General features: G+C 41.8%; 2 protein-coding genes across 4 annotated transcripts; both read left to right on the top strand.

The window, feature by feature from the left end:
- The first annotated feature begins 720 nt into the window (after positions 1 to 720).
- On the top strand, positions 721 to 7,345 carry gclm (glutamate-cysteine ligase, modifier subunit). Of its 3 annotated transcripts, none has more exons than XM_071533531.1 (7): positions 721 to 1,055; positions 2,911 to 2,973; positions 4,419 to 4,503; positions 4,931 to 4,987; positions 5,177 to 5,379; positions 5,582 to 5,696; positions 5,891 to 7,345. In XM_071533531.1, exons 1-7 carry the CDS (start codon positions 918 to 920, stop codon positions 6,058 to 6,060), a joined length of 831 nt encoding a protein of 276 aa, XP_071389632.1. In that variant the 5' UTR covers positions 721 to 917; the 3' UTR covers positions 6,061 to 7,345. The 3 variants fall into 3 exon arrangements, with proteins under 3 accessions (XP_071389632.1, XP_071389631.1, XP_071389633.1); XM_071533530.1 differs by having other exon boundaries at positions 2,911 to 2,976; XM_071533532.1 differs by lacking the exon at positions 2,911 to 2,973.
- Positions 7,346 to 8,262: 917 nt separating this feature from the next.
- Positions 8,263 to 15,765, top strand: dnttip2 (deoxynucleotidyltransferase, terminal, interacting protein 2). The gene is made up of 7 exons (XM_071533517.1): positions 8,263 to 8,373; positions 9,333 to 11,740; positions 12,156 to 12,294; positions 12,531 to 12,626; positions 12,813 to 12,977; positions 13,214 to 13,323; positions 13,639 to 15,765. The coding sequence occupies exons 1-7, from the start codon at positions 8,299 to 8,301 to the stop codon at positions 13,733 to 13,735; spliced, it is 3,090 nt and encodes a 1,029-aa protein (XP_071389618.1). The 5' UTR covers positions 8,263 to 8,298; the 3' UTR covers positions 13,736 to 15,765.
- The last annotated feature ends 5,653 nt before the right edge of the window (positions 15,766 to 21,418 follow it).

The following is a 21,418-nucleotide window of genomic DNA, read 5'->3' as shown; positions in this document are numbered from 1 at the left end:
GACAAGTCCTGTTTATTTATTGTACTGTGATTCTGTTTCTGATCGCCTAATTTGGTAATCACTTCCCGAATCAGTCTGCAGAATGATGAAGTGCTATAAGAAAAGAAAAGAAAAGACAAGAAAAGACAATACAAGGAAAGGAAAGAAAATAAGACAAGAAAAGAAGATAAGATAAGATAAGATAAGATAAGAAAAGAAGACAAGAAGAGAAAAGCAGATAAGAAAAGAAAAGAAAACAAGAAGAGAAAAGAAGATAAAATAAATGGAGATAAATGGGGGCAAATGTGGGTAATACAAACATATGCAACCAACAATTTCAGCACTGTAACATGTTAAGAGGTGAAAAAATAACAGCTGAGGCATGTAAAGAATGAAAACAGAATATGAAAATAGGATACATGAATGCTTATGTATTAATATATTATACATATACGTAATACACTACCAGTCATAAGTTCTAAAATGTCTGTTATCCCTTGTCTGGCTCCACGGGGACACGACATGAGAAAATAAAAAATACTACACCCCCATCTAGTGCTGGGAACCAGACTTTCCCTTCCCTGCCATCAGAAGTCCACTCCATGAATCCATTCCTGTCCAAACCCCTTCCACTGAGCCCGACCAGGTTTCACGCGCTACTCACGGACACTTCCAGGTGGGCGGGGTTTAGCGGCTTACGTCCATAACAGCTACTACCCAGCCTTTCCAGTCCATAAACATTGGGCGCAAGTCATTCTGACTACTTCATTTTTTAGCAGTAGCCTGGCTGCAGTGAGTGTTTTCGGTCGTTTCGTTTGCTAGTCACTTCATACAGCGGCTAGAGCAGGGACGGGGTAAAGTGCAGGCTCTTGCTGTCGCGCTCGTTGGATGATCCAGTTTAGCAACTTGTTAGCTAACTTACCCGGTTAGAAAACCACATGGAGTCTCAAAACACCAGCGTTAACGTCAATGCAAAGACGCTGTTAAACCATGCTAAGACTCTGAAGCTCCACACAGGGAATTTAGTAAACCGCAGTCGTCTAAAAAAGAAGTGTCCATCCTCACCCAGCGAAGAGGTAAGACAACCCAGTCAAAGTAAAAGCTAGCAACCTGTGTGTCAGCTGGCTGACCAGGGTAGATGTTTTGTGCTAGAACTGACAGTGTAGCCCATTAACGTTAGCATAGCTTAAAGTTAGCAGGTTACGCTAGCTACCTAGCTAAATATTTAGCTACCATTACGTGATTATTGATCATCAGTCTTGCAGGAATAACATTACATAATCAGTCCAGAGGGAGAGGATAGACAGGGGGAAAATGTAGATGGCAATATTTCAGATTGCACCTGTCGAGGTTCATACATACAGGACTGGGTCAGTTTAGGCTAAAGTGGAAAACCATTTAGTGTAATGCTATTTGTTCTACTTCTTTGAACTAGGGCAGGTAATATAACTTTATGCTCTTGCTTAAGGTGAATGGTTTACAGAAGATAACCATGCCTGGTGTGGAATACAATTGTCGGCTGATTACACACAACAGGTCTTGGAGGTCTCAGTTTCCCATAAAGGTCCATTGTTGTTGTTTGGTTATTTGGTACAGCTAATGCAGGCTAGGCAACAGGACCAATAGGACTGCTGGGAAGTGAAACCAGGTGACGACAACGCCTGGAGCTGCTCTGCTGACAATGAATGGGAGACTGACTTAAGAGAACAGAAAAATATATTGTCTTCTACACCTCAGGCTACACCATTCATTGCTTGTGAAATAACGTGGTTGCAGCACTTGCGGCAAGAATAACCACTATAACAAAGTATGACACAGGCAGTCCATTCAGAACGATAATTTTCCTTTAGCTGTCACATATTAAAAATGGATGGACTGCAGCAGGCGAGACTGCCTCTAGTGTGTGGCTGTGTGTTGGGTATGGCAAAGTGTGGCACTCAAGTGAGTCCGATGTTGATCTTGTAGTTTTTTGCATTATAATGAAGAGTAAAGATCAATAAACAATTGCCATAATAATAACAAACTTTTGTGTAGCAAAAGTTTCAAAAGCGCTTGCAAAGATCAAAAGACATTACACAGCAAGAGACAAACAAGAGATTGTATACAAATTTGTGATAATAAATTTGTCAGATAGGAGACATCAGGGTGCTGCCTGGCACTTTGAGAGTTAAATTGTGAATAATGTGGCTAGGGGCTAAGCATCTCGTGCTGTAGAAGTATTTAGTAAAATCTTTAAATTAATCGTAAAGCCAACAGGCAACAAGAGCAGGGAGGTTAAAATTGGGGTGGTCTAGGATCTCTTCGTTTGGCACCAGACTGAACCCCCTTGTGGCAGAATTCTGGATAAGCTGCAGGAATGAGAGGGACTTCTGAGTGAGGCAGGAGTAAAGAGAATTACAGTAATCTAAGTGGGAAGAAACAAATCCTTGAATGACCCTCTCTTAATCACTTGGGATAACAGTAGTTTGATTTCTGAAACAATTCTCGGCTGCAGAAAACATGACTGCACAAGCCTTTTAACCTGTTTGTCCAAGGTTAAATTGGAAGCAAAGAACTGAGGCTAAGTGCCCCAGTTAACTGCATATCATACTTAGAGAACTGGGGGGACCAAAAAGAACACTCTTGGATTTGTTGTCATTGAGAAATTTGTTTGGATGAGATAAAAAATTATATATATCACAGTAGTAGAGCATTCACGACCAATGTTCCCAATAAGCTGTGTGCGTTTGGTGGCCTGATATCTAATAATTTATCACAACAAAATGTTATCAATAGTAATATCTTGTCATCCATCAGTCATTGCTCCATTTATCCCCACAATTTAGTCTTTATATGAGGGTTTCAAAGTTGGTGTCAAATGATATTGATGGTAGGGAATTTGCCATATTTTTGTTGATTTACAATCATGTTTTTTTGTCTGATATATTTCAGCTTCAAGACTGCATTCGAGCCACGCTGACTGACTGGTTTTCCACGATACAACCACCTTCCGAGGTGGTGAGACATCCACAATTTTCTAGTTGTTTCCAAAGTAGTGCTATATGGATCACATGGGCTATGTCTATGTATAGTAGTTCACCCTAACCAGTCTCTTTTACCTTGTGTCCAATTGTTGGGGCTGAGTCCTTTAGATCCAGTGCAATGATTTCAACTCAAGTCAGGAAAGGTTTGTTGATTTCTAACACAACGAGCATCAGCTTTGATGGTTAGATGGTACAAAGCTTGTAGGACTGAGTGAGAGCCTAACCTTCCCTATGATTATACTTCCACTGCATGCCAATATTTCTTTGGGGAACAAATATCCAGTGTTGGAACTTCGGCACCTGGCAACAGTGGAGGCACAGAGATTTTGGCTAGTTTGACAAGTCGCTGGCTGACATCATTTACACCAGGAAGTAGATTGGAATTCTTAATATGTTTGATTCTGTTGACAACCAGAGGGAGAGCTTTTCAAAGGGCGTTAGTCAAATTTCCACAGTGCTGACAGCTATAATAATTTGGGTAACTTTACATTATAAAGTCTTTTGTTAAATTATACCATGAAATCGGGAAATGCAATTGTCATTGCACTGGATCTTTAAAGTCACAAGTAATCCATAATGCACTAAAGTTATGCATGTATTAAGCAATACTGAAAAATGGACGATAGCATTTGCATACATCCACATAGTATGTGGATGAGTGGGACAATAACCCACTACTACTCCATCAGGCAGTAGGATTCCAGTGCCTGCAAAAACAAAATAACTGTAGTGAGTGACATCAAAGGATGCCCGTAGGCTTACTCAAAGGGAGCTGTCATAGTGAATGTTCATGCAGTGTTGGCTGCCAAAGGCGCCATTCCAAATGTGTGTCTGCCTGCTGGGTGGGGGTGGGTGGGTGGGGTCATGTTATTCATTAAATAGCCATTTCAGTTTGATATGATTTCCAGGAGGTGCTGGTAGTCAGCTGTGCCTTTTTTGCCAAACTAACACGTGCTGAGAATAGTAGAATACAGGTTAAACATGCTCCACAAGCATACATTCAACACCTAGCAAACAGCCCCACTGAACACATCCCTATTTTACTCTGGCCATGGCTGTTTTGCTGGGGTCAGCTAATCTGCTTCATCTTCTAACACCACGCCCACTGGGTTCAAACTGGGATGGGGGAGGTTTGGGAGAGAGGGGATGAAGGGATCTTAAACACTCACAAATACAAGGTGTATTGGAAACATCTCTTGCAGTGAAATCTCAAGATTGTGATGCTTGAGTCATGCCTTCTGGGTTCTTTTCATGTTGTATTTGTCACATTTTTGCTGACAGAATTAGGAATACTGGCTAAACAGTAGAGCACAGTAGAACCCTAGAGGTCAACAGTAGACAAATTCCATGTCCTGCTATGCTAGTCATGATATAAGTTGTCGTGTTTCTGAACAGAGTGCTTGTCTCATCATGTAGGAGCTCCCAGATACACTGGACTGCTCCATTCCTCAGGCGACAGATGCTATCACACCTGAAGAGAGGGAGGAGCTGAAGGTTTCTGGTTAGTATAGTTTAGTATTAGTTGTATTACATTTTTTTTTATTTTATTTTATTATTAGGCCTATTATTTTTTATTTTTTACAATCAGTCAATACCTGTATGTTTGTAATTTATGTTTGTATTTCTGTGGTCTGTTAGTTGGATTAATTTTGTCTTATATTGTCTTATCTGTACATGTATTCGCTGCAACTGACTGAAAAGAAATACCTATCCTATTTTCCTATTGCAATATAATACTGTTTAGCCGTTTGGCAGACAATTAGGTTTGGGTTTTTACTGTTGTGTCCCATGATGAAAACGGGGGGGGGGGGGGGGGGCTATAGATTGGTCTTTGTCTGTTAGTTTGTTCAAAAGTTACACCGATTAACCCAAGGGAGCATCATTCATGGGGGATGACTTGCTTTGCTTATGGTTTCCTTTTTTTGCAGTCAAGCTGTTCCTGTGCGAGTCTGATCAATCTTCTATCAGAGATGCAGTGGAGATGGGTGAGCTTTTCATCTCTTAAGTCTAAAACAAAATTTTAATGGCTGTCTCTAAAGGCAATGCACAACTCATGTGAAACTCTTTTTTTTAACTTCATAAATGGCCTGTGCAATGTAGTGCATTTTTGTAAGATCTCTAAGCAAGAGTGAAACTTTTCCTGTTTATTTCATTTGTTTATCTCTCATCCCCAGCCTGCCAGACATTGGCAGTGTCCCAGCTAGACTCTGTAATCATAGCGCCACCTGGACCTCTGGAGGGCGACAGCCAAACTTTGTCCCACCTTCAGCCAGCCTGGGAGGGGTTGGAGGCTCTGGTCAGGAGCCAGCGGATTGCAGCCATTGGCACCTCTGACCTGGACAAAGATCTACTGGAGCAGCTCTACAACTGGGCTCAGGTGTGTGGGACTCTTGTGTGCATGCCTCTTTTTGTGTCATCTTTCAGTTCCACAGAGATGTTGACACATGATAATAGGTTTGGCAGGCAGATAAGCAGCATTATATTTTCCTAAGATAAAATGTGGCCATTGTACCTCTGACCATTTCGTATGTTGAAGCAAATAAAGCCAGTCATTCACCACCTACCCTCCCTTGGCCCAGGTGAAGCCCAGCAGTAACCAGGTGAACCTGGCCTCCTGCTGCGTGATGCCTCCTGACCTCACAGCCTTCGCCAAGGAGTTTGACATCCAGCTGCTTACACACAACGATCCCAAAGGTGAAAACCCAGTTGATTTTCTGTCAAAGTCTCTCATTTACAAGTGCTTTGCATACTGTGTAACTATGTGTCCAGACTTTGTGTGTGTGTGTGTGTGTGCGTTCATATGTGTTCACTTGTATCTGTTTGCTTTTTGTGGAATGCTTCTTCATGAGCTGTAAGCTGATCCTGGCCTCTCCTGTTTCTGTTTGCAGAGCTGATGTCTGCGGCCACATTCCAGGAGGCCGTCCAGGAGAGCACACAGGACCTGCAGGTTGCCGACTGGAGGCTGGAGTGGGTCCTGCGCTACTCCATCATTGTCAAGAGCAGGGGCATCATCAAGGCTAAGGGCTACCTTGTCAATGCCAGGAAAGCTAGTCCCTAGCACAACCCCGCTACAGAAGAAGACACAGGGATGAAGCCATTTTCCTCCTTTTCATTCATACACGCACACACAACATGCAAAGTAATACAATCTTTGAATAATGGATGCCACTAATCAACATAGGTCTTAGAAACCATTGTTTTATAAATGGAATTGCTAAAGGATGAGGTTGTGTCTTGATCATTTATGATTTCTCCACTTTCCATCCTCTCGATGAGATTGAAAATAAGAAATTAACACACAAGGTCCAGCCCAGTGGCAGTGGCAGTAGACTGCTGAGAGACAGGGAGAATGGGGGAGGAAAATCTCACCCTGTGTACCGAGTTTCTCAGATGTGGCTCTCATCATAACCAGTGCATTCATAGTCCAACCACTCACCACCACAGTGGAGGCTTTGTTTTAATGATGGAGATCTAGGTAGCTGAACTTTTATCCAGTGTGGTTTCTTAACCATATCCTGATGTGAAGTGCCTCTCTTCCTCTGCTCCTCCTCCTATATCTTCCATATCTGCTTTGTTTAAACTGTGTCATTGTAAATCAAGCTTTAAATATGGGGTCTGAATGAAAAGATTGTATGAATTGGTACCATAAGGAAAAGGTAGATTCATCATTTTTATATTTTAGTACACTAGTCAGAATTATTCCAAACCTTTTGAAAGGGAAAACAAATGAACCTAGTATGAAAATCTTTCCAGCAATATACAGTATGGATGTTTAGATATAAAGTTCTTTCTGAGAAAAGTCTGATTTTATTCTTGCAACTTAGATCTTACCTACTGTATAATAATACCATTTGCATTCCTCAATGGAGAGAAAATTCAAATCCAACTACACATGAGATGTTTATTTTATGATCCTGTTTTAAATAGACTTAATTGGTTACAAAAGCAGACAATATGTATGTGAATTTGTCATTTTACCATGCTTTTTTCAGTACCTGCCCTGTGCTTCAGCCAATGAAATGTGTGCCTCCCCCATGCTCATGAGATTAACTTGAGGGAAGCTAGTACAGCAATATTTTGAGATTGATATTCATAGCAGGCTGATATCCTTTATTTGCATGTTATAGCACTGGAAATTCCAAGTCAAGGAAGTGTAAAAACTTGTTAACGCTGAGGAAGTGCTTGAATACAATTTCTTATTTATGAATCATGGCTTTTATCTCCAGACAGGGTCCAGTAAATCTTATGAAGACGAGTTCTCTCTTGTACTGTAAACATAATATATTTAATGTTGACATATATCTGTATATCATGAATTGGCTTTATTAAAATGATAAAACACATATTTGTACTGTCGACTCTGTTAAGTAACCTGTAAAGAGATGTTTAAAAATATAGTATAAACGTGGCCTTCTTGTGTAAAGAGTAGCTGATTGTTTGATAGTGCGCTCATTAAGGTTTTGATGTCACTGGCATAAAAAAAACTAAATTGATGGAGGAGTAAAAGGACGATCTTCCAAGTTGTCTCAGACTGTTATTGGCTGCTCTTCTAATTTTAGGTGTTTAGTCAAATCTAGATGGGCTACCCCAAACTTTGAGCCAACTACATGGCCCATATTGGCCCTGAATTAGCAATGAGGTCCATTGAAAAGATAAAAACTGGTGAATTGATTCTGTCAGGACATTGTTTGTGATAATTTGAATTTAAGGAGTCCAAATCTGAAGTGTGCTTTTCTGTTTAGCTCTCATCTTAGTTATGAGCATGTTGACTGCATATTTTGTTCTGATAATTATGGGCCTAACTTATGTTTGTTATTTGATTGAAAGGTTATATTTCATTAAATTATATTGTGAAACAGTTTGGAATGCATTGATTTTTCAGAGTAACTAAGGATTTTTAGCTCCAATATCTTCTGCTACCATTGTGTACAAATGATATCAAATTCTGAACCCAATATCAAAACCCAAAACACTGAAGGCACTGGATAGGCAAATGCACATTATATGTGATCTTGCTAAGTGTTGGTTATAACAACAATCATAACAGGAATATCTGAATGCCAATTTTCTTAACTAAGTTATGTGATCAATGAGCAATGGCAATCAGTAGTTATTGTTATTAAAGCTCGTTTACACACAAATGATATACTGTCGGCTACACGCTGAATGTGCTCCACACTGTCTGCAATCGTCTATTTGGCCTGTCTCCTGTGCGTGTATCGTTTGGTCGAGTCTAGCTTCAGTAAACCAGTCGCACCGTCCGGAAGTGAGGGAGCGACCAGCAGCAGCATGCAAGATGGTGGCCACCAGGAGAGGAGTGCGCGTGTACTCCCCGACTAAAACAAACTCCGATCAATCCTCTGCTGTGCAAGTAAGTATGCGAATGAGACCGTTCCCATGTCTAGATGTACACAGCTCGTATAAAGTATTAGTTAGCGGCGAGCAGAGCCTGTCGCGCGCTGATGAGACTGTCTGTTCAGCTGGTCACTCTCACGTGGCAGTCCACTGAGAGTCGGTGGCTGCTGGACCGATCACTTGATTTGAGTTTGTAAACAGTTTGGTGTTTTGATGACGAATGGAAAAGTAAACGGCGGAACAAAATGCTGAATAGGTGGATGGCCTGATGTTAAGACTGGATACCCATTTCGTTGATTTCTCACTTAATTATTAATATTTTGAATCACAAACTAATTCCTGAGTAGGTGGAACTATTGAGGGGCTGGTTGTAGCAAGGGCCGCACACAGGAAATACTAAATAAACTTTATTCTGTTTGCGGCCCCAGAAACCGTTTCTATGTGCTGTATTACTGCTTTGCTTATAGCAGTGCTTCTCGAGAACTATCCCCGTTGGGACTGGCAGGCAGTCCTGAGTCCTTCCATTAAAAAAACCTCGTGTTTTAAAATGTTTCCACTTTGACAACGTGCAGGAAAGGTTTCCAGACCGCATTTTGCCAATCTGACAAGCTTTCAAGTAGAAAACTCTTCTTCTACGCCTCCTCCCTGTGAGCTGTAAAACGTTAGTCCTGTTGGGGGTTTCGCAGCACAGGGAAGAGGAGTAGAAGAAGAGTGGCAGCCATTTTTAAGACATCCATATGAAAACAACTAGGACAAGCTGCACAAAGGTGAGATTTTATACTTTATTGCAAATACTTTAAAACAATATGATTTACTGCACGTTGTCAAAGTGCCGGAAAATTTTTAAACCACATTTTTTTGTAATGGAAAGACTCTGGACTGGCAGGACCGGCACCTATACAGTGTGATGCCAGTCCCAATCCAGCTTGCTGTGTAGCTGGCCATATTATTGACTTTGTCTTATCTGCCACCCAGGCCACTCCATCCACTGGTCGAAGAACCAGGAGGACTGCTAAGCAAGCGGACAGTCCTTCTCAGCATGCCCAGGAAGAGGAGACCAGCAGCCAGCCTGATGACTGCGAGGGCGGACCCCCAGTATCTCCCCAGAGCCAGACGTGCTCAATGAAAAGATGCAGCAGAGCATCCAGACTCCACAGTCCAGAGCAGCCCTCGACCCCCGTGGGCTCCACCCATGAAGCCGACGTGTCAGACCTGGAGTCCTGCTGCTCCGCCGTGTCCGACATCGAACCTCGGACCCCACGCACCCGGGGGAAGAGGAGACAGCCCCGTCCAGCAAGTCGACAAGAGGAAGAGGTATCTGAGGTGGAATCGTGCTCTTCAGCGGTGTCTGCATCGAAAGGGGGCCGGAGCGCTCGCCGGAGCACGAGGAAGAAGGCGATTCCAGAAAGTTCGCATCCGGCCGAGGTCGAGTCCTGCGGCTCTGTGGTGTTGGACTCCCAAAGAGTCACCAGGAGTCAGAGAAAAAGCGCTCGCACCAGGTCATCAGCCAAGCGGCAAACTGAAGACTCGGAGCTCTCAGATGCTGACAGCTGCATGTCCAGCGTCTCGGGCGCTGACGTTTCCGCGTCCATCACCGGCAGAGCTACTAGATCGAGTCGGCGAATCCGGCCCATCCCCATGCACCTGGACGAGGTCTCGGAAGGCTCTCAGTCGCCAGACCCAGTTGGTCGACGGACCAGGGCCGCAAGAGGGAAGGCAGCGGCTTCTGTAGTTGTTAGCGAGCCCCAGTCCTGCGAATCTGATGGGTTTGAGTCCGGGCCCAGTGTGACGCCGCAGAGGACCACTCGTAGCCGGGGAAAGGCCAGGTCCACAGGTCCCAAAGCCGTGGACTCGGACTCTGATCTGACCGACGTGCATTCTCCTCTGGGTAGCCCCTGCTCCATGCGTGGTAGAGGGACACCTTGCAGCAGCCGCACAGGCTCTGGGACCAGCAGTCGGGCTGCTCCGTCCACCAGGCTCTCAGCCAAGGCTCTTAGTGTTGTTCTAGAGAGAGCTAGCACCCCTAGAGCCCAGGACAGAGCTGCTAAGGTCACTGTGTCGGAGGCAGCAGAGGAGGAGGCGGGTGTATTAAACGGCTCTAGGTTAGAAAGTACAGTGATTGCTGACCCAGAATGCACCCTGTTGGAGGAAGATATGACCCTAACCTTAGAGGAAGAAGAAGAAGGTGTGACTGCATCAAATGACGTTTCACCAGAGGAAGCCGGAGTGATAGAAGTTGGACGCCGAGGCAGTGTGACCCTATCTGTGACTGCTGATGTGGAAATGGATGAATCTGCTAGTACACTACCATCTACCACCACTGCCCAGGAGTCTACAGACACAAAAGAGACTGCAAAGGAAGTGATTGTCATCACTGTGGAAGATGACGAGATGGATACCCCAGCAGATTCCCAGCTCTCTCTCAGTCAGTCGGTAACAGTTTCAGATAGTCCTTGTCGCACTGAAGAAGCCCAAGCTGTTGGTGAGCCAGCAATGACAGCCAGAGACCAGCAGAGGGAGCCGTCTGCTGAGAGTGAGGATGGAGCCGCCTCAGAAGTGGCACTGATGCAGGAAACGGTCCCATCATCACAGCCATTGGAGCTCCCCTCTTGCCAGTCAGTTGCAGTAACAGTATGTGGAAGGGCTGTTACTTCTGAAGTCACAGAGGAGACTGAAGAGAAAGACAAAGCCATGGAAATAAGTGATGTGGACACCCACCCGTCACAAACAGAGAGACTGGAAGATAAGCCTGTGGATGGGGATGCTACTGTGGAAACACTGCCAGGTGGGGAGGAGGAGGAGGAGGAGGAGGAGGAGATGGAGGTTAGTGCATCACATGGAGATGCTCAGCAGGTGGTTGGCTCAAGTGAGGTGCCCCCCTCCCCCGCAGAGCCCAACCAAGTCGAGTCCATTCAGGTAACATCTAGCAAGGAGCAGAAGGTAAAAGTGGAGTCTTGTTCTGAACAGCAACCTGAAGCCTCAGTCATTGTCAGCCAGAACACAGGAACGATCAGTCTGCTGGAGAGCAGCGAGGATGAAGATGAGGATGAATATGTAGAAGAAGAAGAGGAGGAGGAGGAGAGGGAAGGTTCTGGAGAGGAGGAAGAGGAAGATTTGGAGCGCATGGAAGAAGAGAGAGCAGGACCTTCCAAGAAGCCCGAAGCAGCCGCTGCATCGGTCGATGGACTGTTTATGATTGACACGCGGCCCGGGCAAGAGGCTGACGAACAGTACTACCAGGCGGGTCCAAGTGAGAAGGGGGCGGGCACAAAGGGGGAGGAGGCAGAGCAGGAGGAGCAAGACGAGGAAGAGTTTGTGGACGAAGCGGGAGATGACGATGACGAAGATGCACAAATCCTCTTCTCCAGTAAAAATCCTCAGTTGTAAGTATATGCGAGGTGAAAACTTCAGATTGGCACGCTAGATTAGACATACACCCATGCACATTAATATGAACAGTACACTTCCTAATAGGCCTAGATTATTAAGTCTGTAGATCAAATCACTTCAGTGAAGACCGGTCTCTGAAAGCAGTAGGGATTATTCTCCTACTGAGCTCTCATTGTGGCAGCTTTCCTAATTCAGAGGAATGTAAACATTGATTTTTCTTTTCCTTCGGGGTAATAAATCTGTATTACTTGAATATTGAATTGCCGAGCACGTACAGACAGTACGGCCACACTCTTCACACACATCTTTATCATTACATTTTATATTCCTATCGTATGGAACGTGGAGGTGAGAAATGAGACACAACTGCGTCTCCTGAGGAATTTTCTCTGTGCCAATTTGTTTCAGGAAAGAGTTGTCCAGCCGTATTGACCCGGGCCTCAGAGTGAAGGAGCTTGGGGGTTTATACATCAATTTTGATGGCAGCAAATCAAAACCTGTCTCCAGTTCCCTGAAAAAACTGAAGGAACAGAAGATCCAAGATGAGGTAAATAACTTTGATCGATTTTTTCCCCTTTTGAAGGTGATCTGTGATGCAGAATGAGTAATGAATTTTAGAGTTATGCAAGGATGGGTAAATTCAATAACACTCGAGATGGTGTTATTCATGCGTTTTCTTTTTTTCTCAAATCCTTTTTGACTTTGGCTCTTTATCTCTGAGGAGCGGGAGTGTTGGTGTGGTGCTTTGCAGCGTTCCATTTAAGTTTTTCTGCCTGCCCACAGGTGATGAAGAAGAGTGTGATCGGTCCAGACTTTGAAAAGAAGGACGCAGTGCCTCCATACAGTGAATCCAAACAAGCCTTGAAACTGAAACGCCAAGTAAGTTGGGTGCTTAGGTTTATAGATGCTACTTGTTCGGATACCACCAAAAATATGATTGTTGCTCATACATACGCTCGCTGCAAAAATCTGCTTCATGGTTCTTTTTAGTCCTATTCTGTGCTTCTGAGGCTCAGTTACATGCTTCTACAATGCTTTTTTATTCACCATCCATGTCTTCCCCAGGCGGAGAGGAAGAAAACGACAGGAGAAGGCTGGTTTAACATGAAGGCCCCTGAGCTGACTCCTGAGCTGAGAGGAGACCTCAAAGTCCTGAAAATGAGAGGCTCCATGGATTCGAAGAGGTTCTACAAGAAGAATGACAGAGATGGATTTCCTAAGTACTTTCAGGTCAGTAACTACTCAAATATGCAGTTTTTTTTTTTTTTTTTTTTTTTTTTTTTTAAATATGAACAGTTCCTTGCACATATTGTGAGGGTTTGCAATTTGGATTAATCATTGCATTTCACTGCATAAAACTCATATCAAGGTTTGCAATAATCACAGGAATTTGGCTTTTAAAAGATCAACACCATACTATATATTGTAGTTAATTTTGTTTGACTGTGTGTGTGTGTGTGTTACAGGTTGGTACAGTGGTGGACAACCCAGCCGACTTCTATCATTCCCGTATTCCCAAGAAGGAGAGGAAGAGAACCATGGTGGAGGAGCTGCTGGCTGACGCAGAGTTCAGGCAGTATGTTACCTGCCTCCTCTAGAGTCAGATACACCAACACACTGCATTTTTATTGCTAATCTCTACAGATAGTATTCCCTCCAACATTATTAATTACTAAAAGCACTGTTCTAAAAGCTTCAAAGTGCTGAGCAACAAAACAAATATGAAACGTAAGGTATAATAAAGGGAAGACTTGGACTGGTCTTGTATATCCAGGTTCACTTTATTCAAGGAGAAAAAACGTTTAATGATCAAAAGAAAAGGCTTTTGCAAGACCTTAAAGCAAACACACATTTAACTAATACTGTTTATTTCTATCCCTTCTCTTACCAGCAACAACAAAAAGAAATACCAGCAGATCATGACAGACAGAGCTGCACAGGGAGCTGGCAAGAGGAACAAGAAAAAGAATAAATTCCATAAGAAGTAATCCCAAGACTTGGAAAACTGGTTTGGAGAACGTTTTCATAGATACTTCAGCAAAGGTTGAGCTGCAGTTGAAGACGGGAGCATGAATCATGTTTTGGGACTTTTCAGCTCATCCAAGACCTTTCAACTCCTGAGATGGACTTTATGTTGAGACAATTTAAGTATTTGTTGATGGATGAAGAGAAGTTTACAATATAAAACAGATTAGAGGAAGTAAAGTTGATTCAGTAAACATGAAAAGTAATTGTATTGCTTTGTACATTTATCAGTAAATATGGTGTACATGGTTATATTTGCTTTTTTAATCAAATGGTATTGTATTTTCCAAATGTTTTGCAACGTCAAAATCAAACACGGATTGAAAGATCTTTTTAGACTAGCACCAATTTTTTGGTTCTTAAAATGGTCCGATATTGATTATTAGTCACAAACTGAAACATTGCTTGTGCTTTAAAGGATTTTGGAAAAATATGCTTGACTGAGTGAGCTTGAACAGGATGACTGGGAATATGATGCGTGTCATTTACATTTTTGTCCAACAAGAAACCAGTGTAAATGTAGCGTGCACACAAATTAACAGGTCATGATGACACAGGTCATTCAGTACATGCCAGATTATAGTTCTCATTTTATGAGGAGCAAATATTTGTGCTGTCAATTCTACTTCCTCTGTTCTCAGTAAACCAAACCATTGAGAACTAAAGGTGAACTGATGTGTGTCCTATTATTTGGATCAGCAGAGTTTAAATAAAATATTTCAGTGTATTGCCGTTAATAGTTTAATTTAATGTACTTCAGGTATTAGTTGTGAGAATGGACAGAATGCTAATATCTCTTCAAATGACTGAAGAGTCAATGTAAACAATGACAATATTTAGACAACTGGACGAATCAGATCTGCCAAAGGCTCTTAATTGTATGACACTACATTACAAAGCTAAATTATAGTCAGAAGGTCATTTAGGTTTCATTCTCTGCTGTTCACAGCAATCTGAACTACAGCTCCTCAGTCTTTCTCATAACCAGGCGTAATCTAGAAAAGCAAGAATCAACATTACTTGCTGAGTTTGTGTGGAGTGCATGACCCTTTCACTGCTTTTCACCTTTTTCTTGACTATCCTCAAATTACAGAAATGAAGTATGGAAAATGTCTATCTATTGGACTGACACTTTCAGTGTGAAGCTGTCTTTACACAGAGTGGTTTTACCATCACTGCCTTATTCCCCAGTGTGTAGAAAACACAGGAATATTGTTGCTTCTATAGGCCTAAACATATTGATAAACTGTCATAACCAAAATGCCTTAAAATCAAATAACACCAGAAGCAAGGCTTTCTCAGCATCTAGCAACAGTACTGCACATGAACGGTCTTGATTAGATGGCACCAAGTCTGCAAGCAACAGCAGCAGTCTGGTCTATATAGACCAAAAACGATGCAATGCCTTGTACTGTCTTGGCTACAACGTTGGCAAGTAACTTTAGTTCAGTTGATAGTGCAATCAAAGGGTTTCTGTTTAAGAAGTGAAATCAGGGTAGTTTTTTTCTCACAATTAAAGTAACTTGGCTTGAGAGAATCATTTACTGAATTTATGAAACCTGGTGCAAAGAGGATCCACACAGCTACAAACGGCTCTGGTGGAAAGCCATCCAGACCAGGAGATGCATTTCTCTGCATAGCATCAGCTGCTGATTTCAGCTCCTCTAGAGAAACTGAGGAATCTGTTTTGTAAGGCAAGGCACATTCAGACCTATAAAGTTCTGATTTGTAACAGCATTATTGATCTCAGAGAGGAAGGTGGATAATGCTATACATTTCTTACAGTAGACCTAATTAGGTATTGGTGATAGTAACAAGGTTCAACAAGTGGACTTCTTCATGGGAATCATGCAGAATTATTTATGATGTTATTATATATTTCTATCTGAACTTACTTTTCTTTACCTGCTTTGTTCTTGGGTTAGGGAGAACCTATTACATTTTTACCACACTTTGGTGTACAAAACCACAACTAATTAGTATGAAATATTGCGGGATCTAGGAGAAATTCTGTCTTTCTTCATTAAAAGTTAATTTGAGATAAATTGCAATTTTTGATTGGAATTAAACCCTTGCTGAAGGTAACTAGATACAAATTACTGCGAAACTGAGTATAAGGTGGCAAAGAAGATACCAACACCCAACATGTGGGAACGGTGCAGATATGGGGTGCATTACTGGCATGTACACAACAAGATTCAAAAGACCACTGCCAATAAAATGTCTGGTAGATTCCTGAGACTTATTACACAGGATTGTTTCTATTATTTTGCAGGGACTCTCTACTGTGGATCTGAGCTGTCTTTCATGACAGCAGTCTTGTCTATTGGTGATGGTGACTTTAATTAGGAGATCCAGTGTTAGGGTGCAGTTTATAATAAAATGCTGTCACGATTCCCATCCATTCAGCCACTGTATTCCTCCATCAACACAGTGATGGCCGAGCTAATTTTCCACCTCGTGCCAATTTTGTTATTACAAAAAGTGTGAATAATTCATTCATCAGAATTGTAATCCATTCATTGTATTGTTACAACAATATTAGGCGATGTAGAGTAGAACCTACCTCATGGAACAAGCTTCCCCATAAACTGCCACTTCGCTGTGCTGTACTGTACTGTATCCTCATTGGAATCACAATATTGACATAATGACCTTTCATCCCATTACACCCGAAGGTTTGGCTGACGCCAGCTGGGACAGTGGTGATCACAGCACAGCTAAAGGAGACGAGGCAGAGATAAACTTTGTCAACACACACATTAAACTTCAAAGACATTCAATAGATTCTCAGCAGAAGATCTTGCAATGTATTGATAGTTTAAAACACTTGGATCGCTATGTGGGGTTCCTGCACAGTTTATGCTCACTGTTGTGTTAGAATTTCAACATCCACTTTCAAAAACCCAGCCCTAACCCCAAACCATTTTATCTCCTGATTTATTGTGCCCTGCAACTGCTCTTGCAAACTCAGTTGGTGAATGGGAAGCCCTAAGATCCACTGCGAGAGCTACGCATCACGTCCACACAGCGCTATAATCTACACCAGTGTTTCCCAACCCAGTCCTCAAGGACCCCTTTTCCTGCAAGTATTGGTTCCAGCTCTACTCTTGCGCACCTGATCCAGTTAAGGTCTTAATGCTGATTGGTAGAGACAGATCTACCTGAACAGAGCAGCATGAAAGTGTGTAGGCCCCATTGGGATCAGGTGTGCAAGAGTAAAGATGGAATAAAAACTTGCAGGACAGGGGGTCCTTGAGGACTGGGTTGGGAACCACTGATCTACACTACATTGTTGAAACACAGGAAAATGAGGAGCTGTGCATCTTTATTGATCAGCCGTGCCACATGAAGCACACAGGCCATCTCAGACTGTAAGGACGCTTCACTGTGCTTGTTTTCATGAGATATTTGTTCTTTCAAAGACAACTTGGGAAGAACTCTCTCCTCAAGGACACAGTGCAAGCCAAAATACACTTACACAAAATATGACATGAAGTGTAGCTGCAGAAACTTACCAAACTCATATCAAAGGTTTCTACCAGGTTGGAATGAATGTAGTGGTCATAAGTATAAGCAATCCTTTCTTTGAATATTATTCCTGACATTTATTTGTGGATGAGAGTTTATAGAGGATCGAAAAAAAAAAATCCAGTAAGTGGTTTGCAATAGATGATAAAGATCAAATAAACAGAAAGGCTTTTTCCTTTCTGATATATCTCAGCCTTTTCAAACCAATCTCAATGCCATTTGTTCAATCAATAAATGCCAATTTTAGTGTACATACATTCAGTTTTGACAACATTATTCTCAGCAAGACCGATTTCATGCTGAGACTTTAAAAACACATTCAAACTATCTATTTTTACAGGCAATATCAATTCAGAAATGAATATGAGGGGCTCCTCGATTTAATTTACTTGGTGGTTTGCATTACTGATATCATGGCCCGTATGAATGCTTAACTCTGATTGGCTGTAAATGAACATTAGATAACTGCACCGCTTCATGTATCCCTCCTGTAGCCCACAGAATGGGACGGGTACTGGGTGGGGCGAGATGTCTGATAGGCAGAGTCAAGACAGAGCATTGCTCATGTAGTGCACTCCCAGTTCTGGAAAAAATAGCACCATCTGCTGGATCTTGTGTGTATGTGTATCCCAGCTATTTTCTACTGGTTATGGGGGCCATACTGTTATTTGGAACACAAATCTGGATTCTATTTATATCAAAGTTGCAAAACACAAAAGGCAGAAAGAAGGATTCCAGCAATTCCAAAAATGAATTATATGTATGTGTATGGAAGCTATTTTCTACTCTGGTTATAGAGGCATAATTTGGAATAAAGATCTAATTTCCATTTACAGTATATGAAAGCTTCAAAACACAAACTAGAAGGCACTCAGTAGAGCGCATATCTCCACCAATGCTATGTAATTGGTAAAAAGGTATGCCAAGTCCACGTGTCATATTTTCACCAAAAGTTCCACACACAACATGTTTCTCATCAGGAGATGAAAACATTTTCATGACTGGACCTGAAATAGGACATGAGGTATGCCTGTTCAAATTCTAGCCACTTTTAAGCATTTTAGCTGATTATCATCACACCACATGGCCAATCAGCTCTATATTTGTTCAGCGGCCATCAGTGCTGCCGTTCTACCACTGCACCATCAGGTTTTGGAAAAATTGGCAGGGTGGTTATGTCCAAAAGTGAGCGCTCCACTGCCCCCATGTTGTTGTTGCCAACCCCCTTTTGGCCAGTTGGTCTTGAAAAGTGAATCACTTCTTCCTTGCCATGACCAACCTTTCCACAAAGTTTTATAGCATTATGTGAATCAATTCAGAAGTTGTATGGCTATTTATGAGAAGCCACAGCCCAGGTTTTTGATAAGTCTACTGTTTTCAGCATATATTTCATCATCTGTTCAGCTGAGTGAAATAAGCCTGAGCCTCAAATAAGGAAATAAGAGCTTCCTTTGACATTATATACTTCTTTAAGGTCTTTGAAGGAGTGTGACCTGTGAACAGACATAATGTGATTATTGCTCCAGACAGGATCGTGTTCATGAAGGAGATTTAACATTTTCAGGTACCTGCTTGCCTGCTTCCGGACTTCGAGAACATTAGAGATTATGAAACCCACGTGTAGTTGAAGAGATTTAGATTTGCACCCAGAAAATACTAAATCATGATGTCAGTGCCCATTGAGCACACCATACATCCAGTATAGCCAGGAGGTGTTAGTGCTGGAGACCTTCCTCTCTATGTTCTTGCATAGCTTACCTGCCTGATTGATCCAGAAGGTCCTGTTGTCCACATGGGCAGACATCTTAGACTGTAGTTGAGTGAGAAACATCTCAGATAAGAGAATTGAAAAAAACAAACATTGGAATTAATACTAAAACAGAAATACATACTGTGCACACATTAAAATTTCACCGAACACACCCACAATAGTAGAATCTAGAGTATGTTATTAACATAGGGTGTGTTGAAATGTAACAACCAAACTAAATACACTAATGTGTGATGGGATTTCCTCATAGATACATTAGCAATTATAAACATGGACTTCAAATTGAACTACAAACACAGATTTTTCAGAAAGTTGTGTGTGCCCGTTTCATATTTTGAAAAAGCTTTCGGCCAGTATACACAAAACATTTCATTTTCCCCAGTGACTTTCTGAGCTTCTACTGAATTTACATATGATCTGAATATAATAATACTTAATATATATATATATACGTTTATACAAATGAGTTGATAGTAAAGGTACAGTGGCAGGCCTAACCAGAATGAGTCTATAAATATATATTGCACATGTAGAGCAGCACGGGTGGGGCAAACGTGCGACAAAGTGTTTACCAGTGTATACCGGTTGTGTTGTAATAGTACCATATTATTATAGTGCTTGGTGCAGGAATATTGATGTCATCATAAGGTAATTAGGCATGTAAAAACTTAGTCCCCGTGCAGTCATATGTCAAGTCAGGTTTGCAGTCTCCGGTGTTTTGTTGTTTCAAGTCAAGCGTGATATTTATTAGTGATTAGAACATTATGTGGTGTCGCAAGATCAAGGATGATGGCCAAGTTTTTTTCCATCATACATCAGACACTTGTGTGAGATAGATGATACATTTCCAATCACAGATGCCAAGGATGTATCTGAGACAGGTTCATCCTGATATTAGACAAAGAGCTGTCAAATCCCAAAATTATTTGAGGTGAATGTGGAGTGGAGGAGTGGAGGAGGTCAACATCTTTTTCCAACAGTATGCAGGTAAAACCAGTTGGGAGTTTTGCAGTCATAAAACCACTCCCTCATTGCTCACTCTTACAAGCTGCAGCCAAAACTTTTTCACTTTTGCTCTCTGTCACTCTGGGGACATTTTCCTTTCTTCACCTCTACATTGTAAGGTAAGAAGAAAAAAAATTTTGAGCCTGATTTTATTGATTCTCACAATTTCAAGAAAAATAAATAAATAAATAAATAAATAAATAAATAAATATGTAATATTACAGTGTGTGTAGTCTTAAAGCAGAAATGTTAGTGTTCTAGGTACAGAAGCTAAAGTTTACAAGCCACAATTCAAATTAGGGCAGAGAATAACAAATTCAGGATATGGAAACAGCAAATGAAGATGTATGTAAAAAAAAAAAAAAAAAGTGTTAATATAACTCTCAGCAGTGGTGCAGTTAGTCCGATCTCTGGCTGACACAGACGTTGACTGTATAAAGTAGGGCCAGTTAGATAGAAACCACACCAGTACTTTGGTCAATATTCTTTAATTTGATGTATTTTGAGCTAGAAGCAGACGCATTAAAATATCCATTCACATGCTTATCTGAAACCAGAGATGTCCAACACTGGCCCTTGCTCTCACATTATATAGCCCACTGGCCTAATACATTATTGGCACATGCACACAGATATTGTAGTAATATATTTCGGACACAGATTATGATAAAAGTGATTGATGAAAAAAAGATTATTTATTCGCTACACGTTAAAGCAGTGATGAAGCTGGGTGCAAAAAAGGCAGCCATCCGCTTTTAATGTTATCACAACATGACTATATTGACCATTAATGGTAATTTTGCTTTCCAATTACTGAATTAGATCCAGCTTGGTATTGTTGGGCCCTAGTTTACAAATTTACTAAATCCCCTTTTGATTTTCCAACCAGATGTCTGCCTGGATAAACTATACACATATTTTGGACCCAAGTTCCCCCTCCGTTTTAGCTTGTGAAAAGTCTGGGAATGAATAAACTAAATTGATTGCTACACCGGATTATACACACTGGATGATACACACTGGATTTGGTACAGGTTCCAGACTGGTCGACCACAACCCCATCAGAGAAGTTCAAGGAAGACATTCTGGATAGCCTGAATCTCTGCTCTCCTGGCCCACATGCCTTTCTCCTCGCCTTTCCCCTGGCAGAGACCTTCTCTGAGGAACACAAGGAAGCGGTGGAGGAACACATGAAGCTTCTTCGCAAGAATGTCTGCCAGGACACATTGGTTGTGTTTTCCTGGGGTTTCTGGCTGGGAGAGAAAACCTTTCAGGAGTACATGGAGTGTGAGGGAGAACCTCTGGAGTGGCTCATGGAGAGGTGCGAGTACAGATATCA

The sequence above is a fragment of the Centroberyx affinis genome, unplaced genomic scaffold, assembly GCF_046629955.1.
Source record: "Centroberyx affinis isolate AG114_WGS23_722 - 3 ecotype Tasmania unplaced genomic scaffold, CSIRO-AGI_Caff_v1 ptg002373l_1, whole genome shotgun sequence".
NCBI lineage: Eukaryota > Metazoa > Chordata > Actinopteri > Beryciformes > Berycidae > Centroberyx > Centroberyx affinis.
The sequence above is the reverse complement of the archived record's forward strand: the minus strand, read 5'-3'. Positions and strand labels throughout refer to the sequence as shown.

Bases quoted from the DNA above. Each gene is read 5' to 3' on its own strand.
- dnttip2 (XM_071533517.1), top strand. From the start codon at position 8,299: ATGGTGGCCACCAGGAGAGGAGTGCGCGTGTACTCCCCGACTAAAACA. The intron at 11,741-12,155 runs GTAAGTATATGC...AATTTGTTTCAG, and splicing joins TCCAGTAAAAATCCTCAGTT to GAAAGAGTTGTCCAGCCGTA. The intron at 12,978-13,213 runs GTCAGTAACTAC...TGTGTGTTACAG, and splicing joins GATTTCCTAAGTACTTTCAG to GTTGGTACAGTGGTGGACAA.
- gclm (XM_071533530.1), top strand. From the start codon at position 918: ATGGAGTCTCAAAACACCAGCGTTAACGTCAATGCAAAGACGCTGTTA. The intron at 4,504-4,930 runs GTTAGTATAGTT...CTTTTTTTGCAG, and splicing joins GGAGGAGCTGAAGGTTTCTG to TCAAGCTGTTCCTGTGCGAG. The intron at 4,988-5,176 runs GTGAGCTTTTCA...TCTCATCCCCAG, and splicing joins CAGAGATGCAGTGGAGATGG to CCTGCCAGACATTGGCAGTG.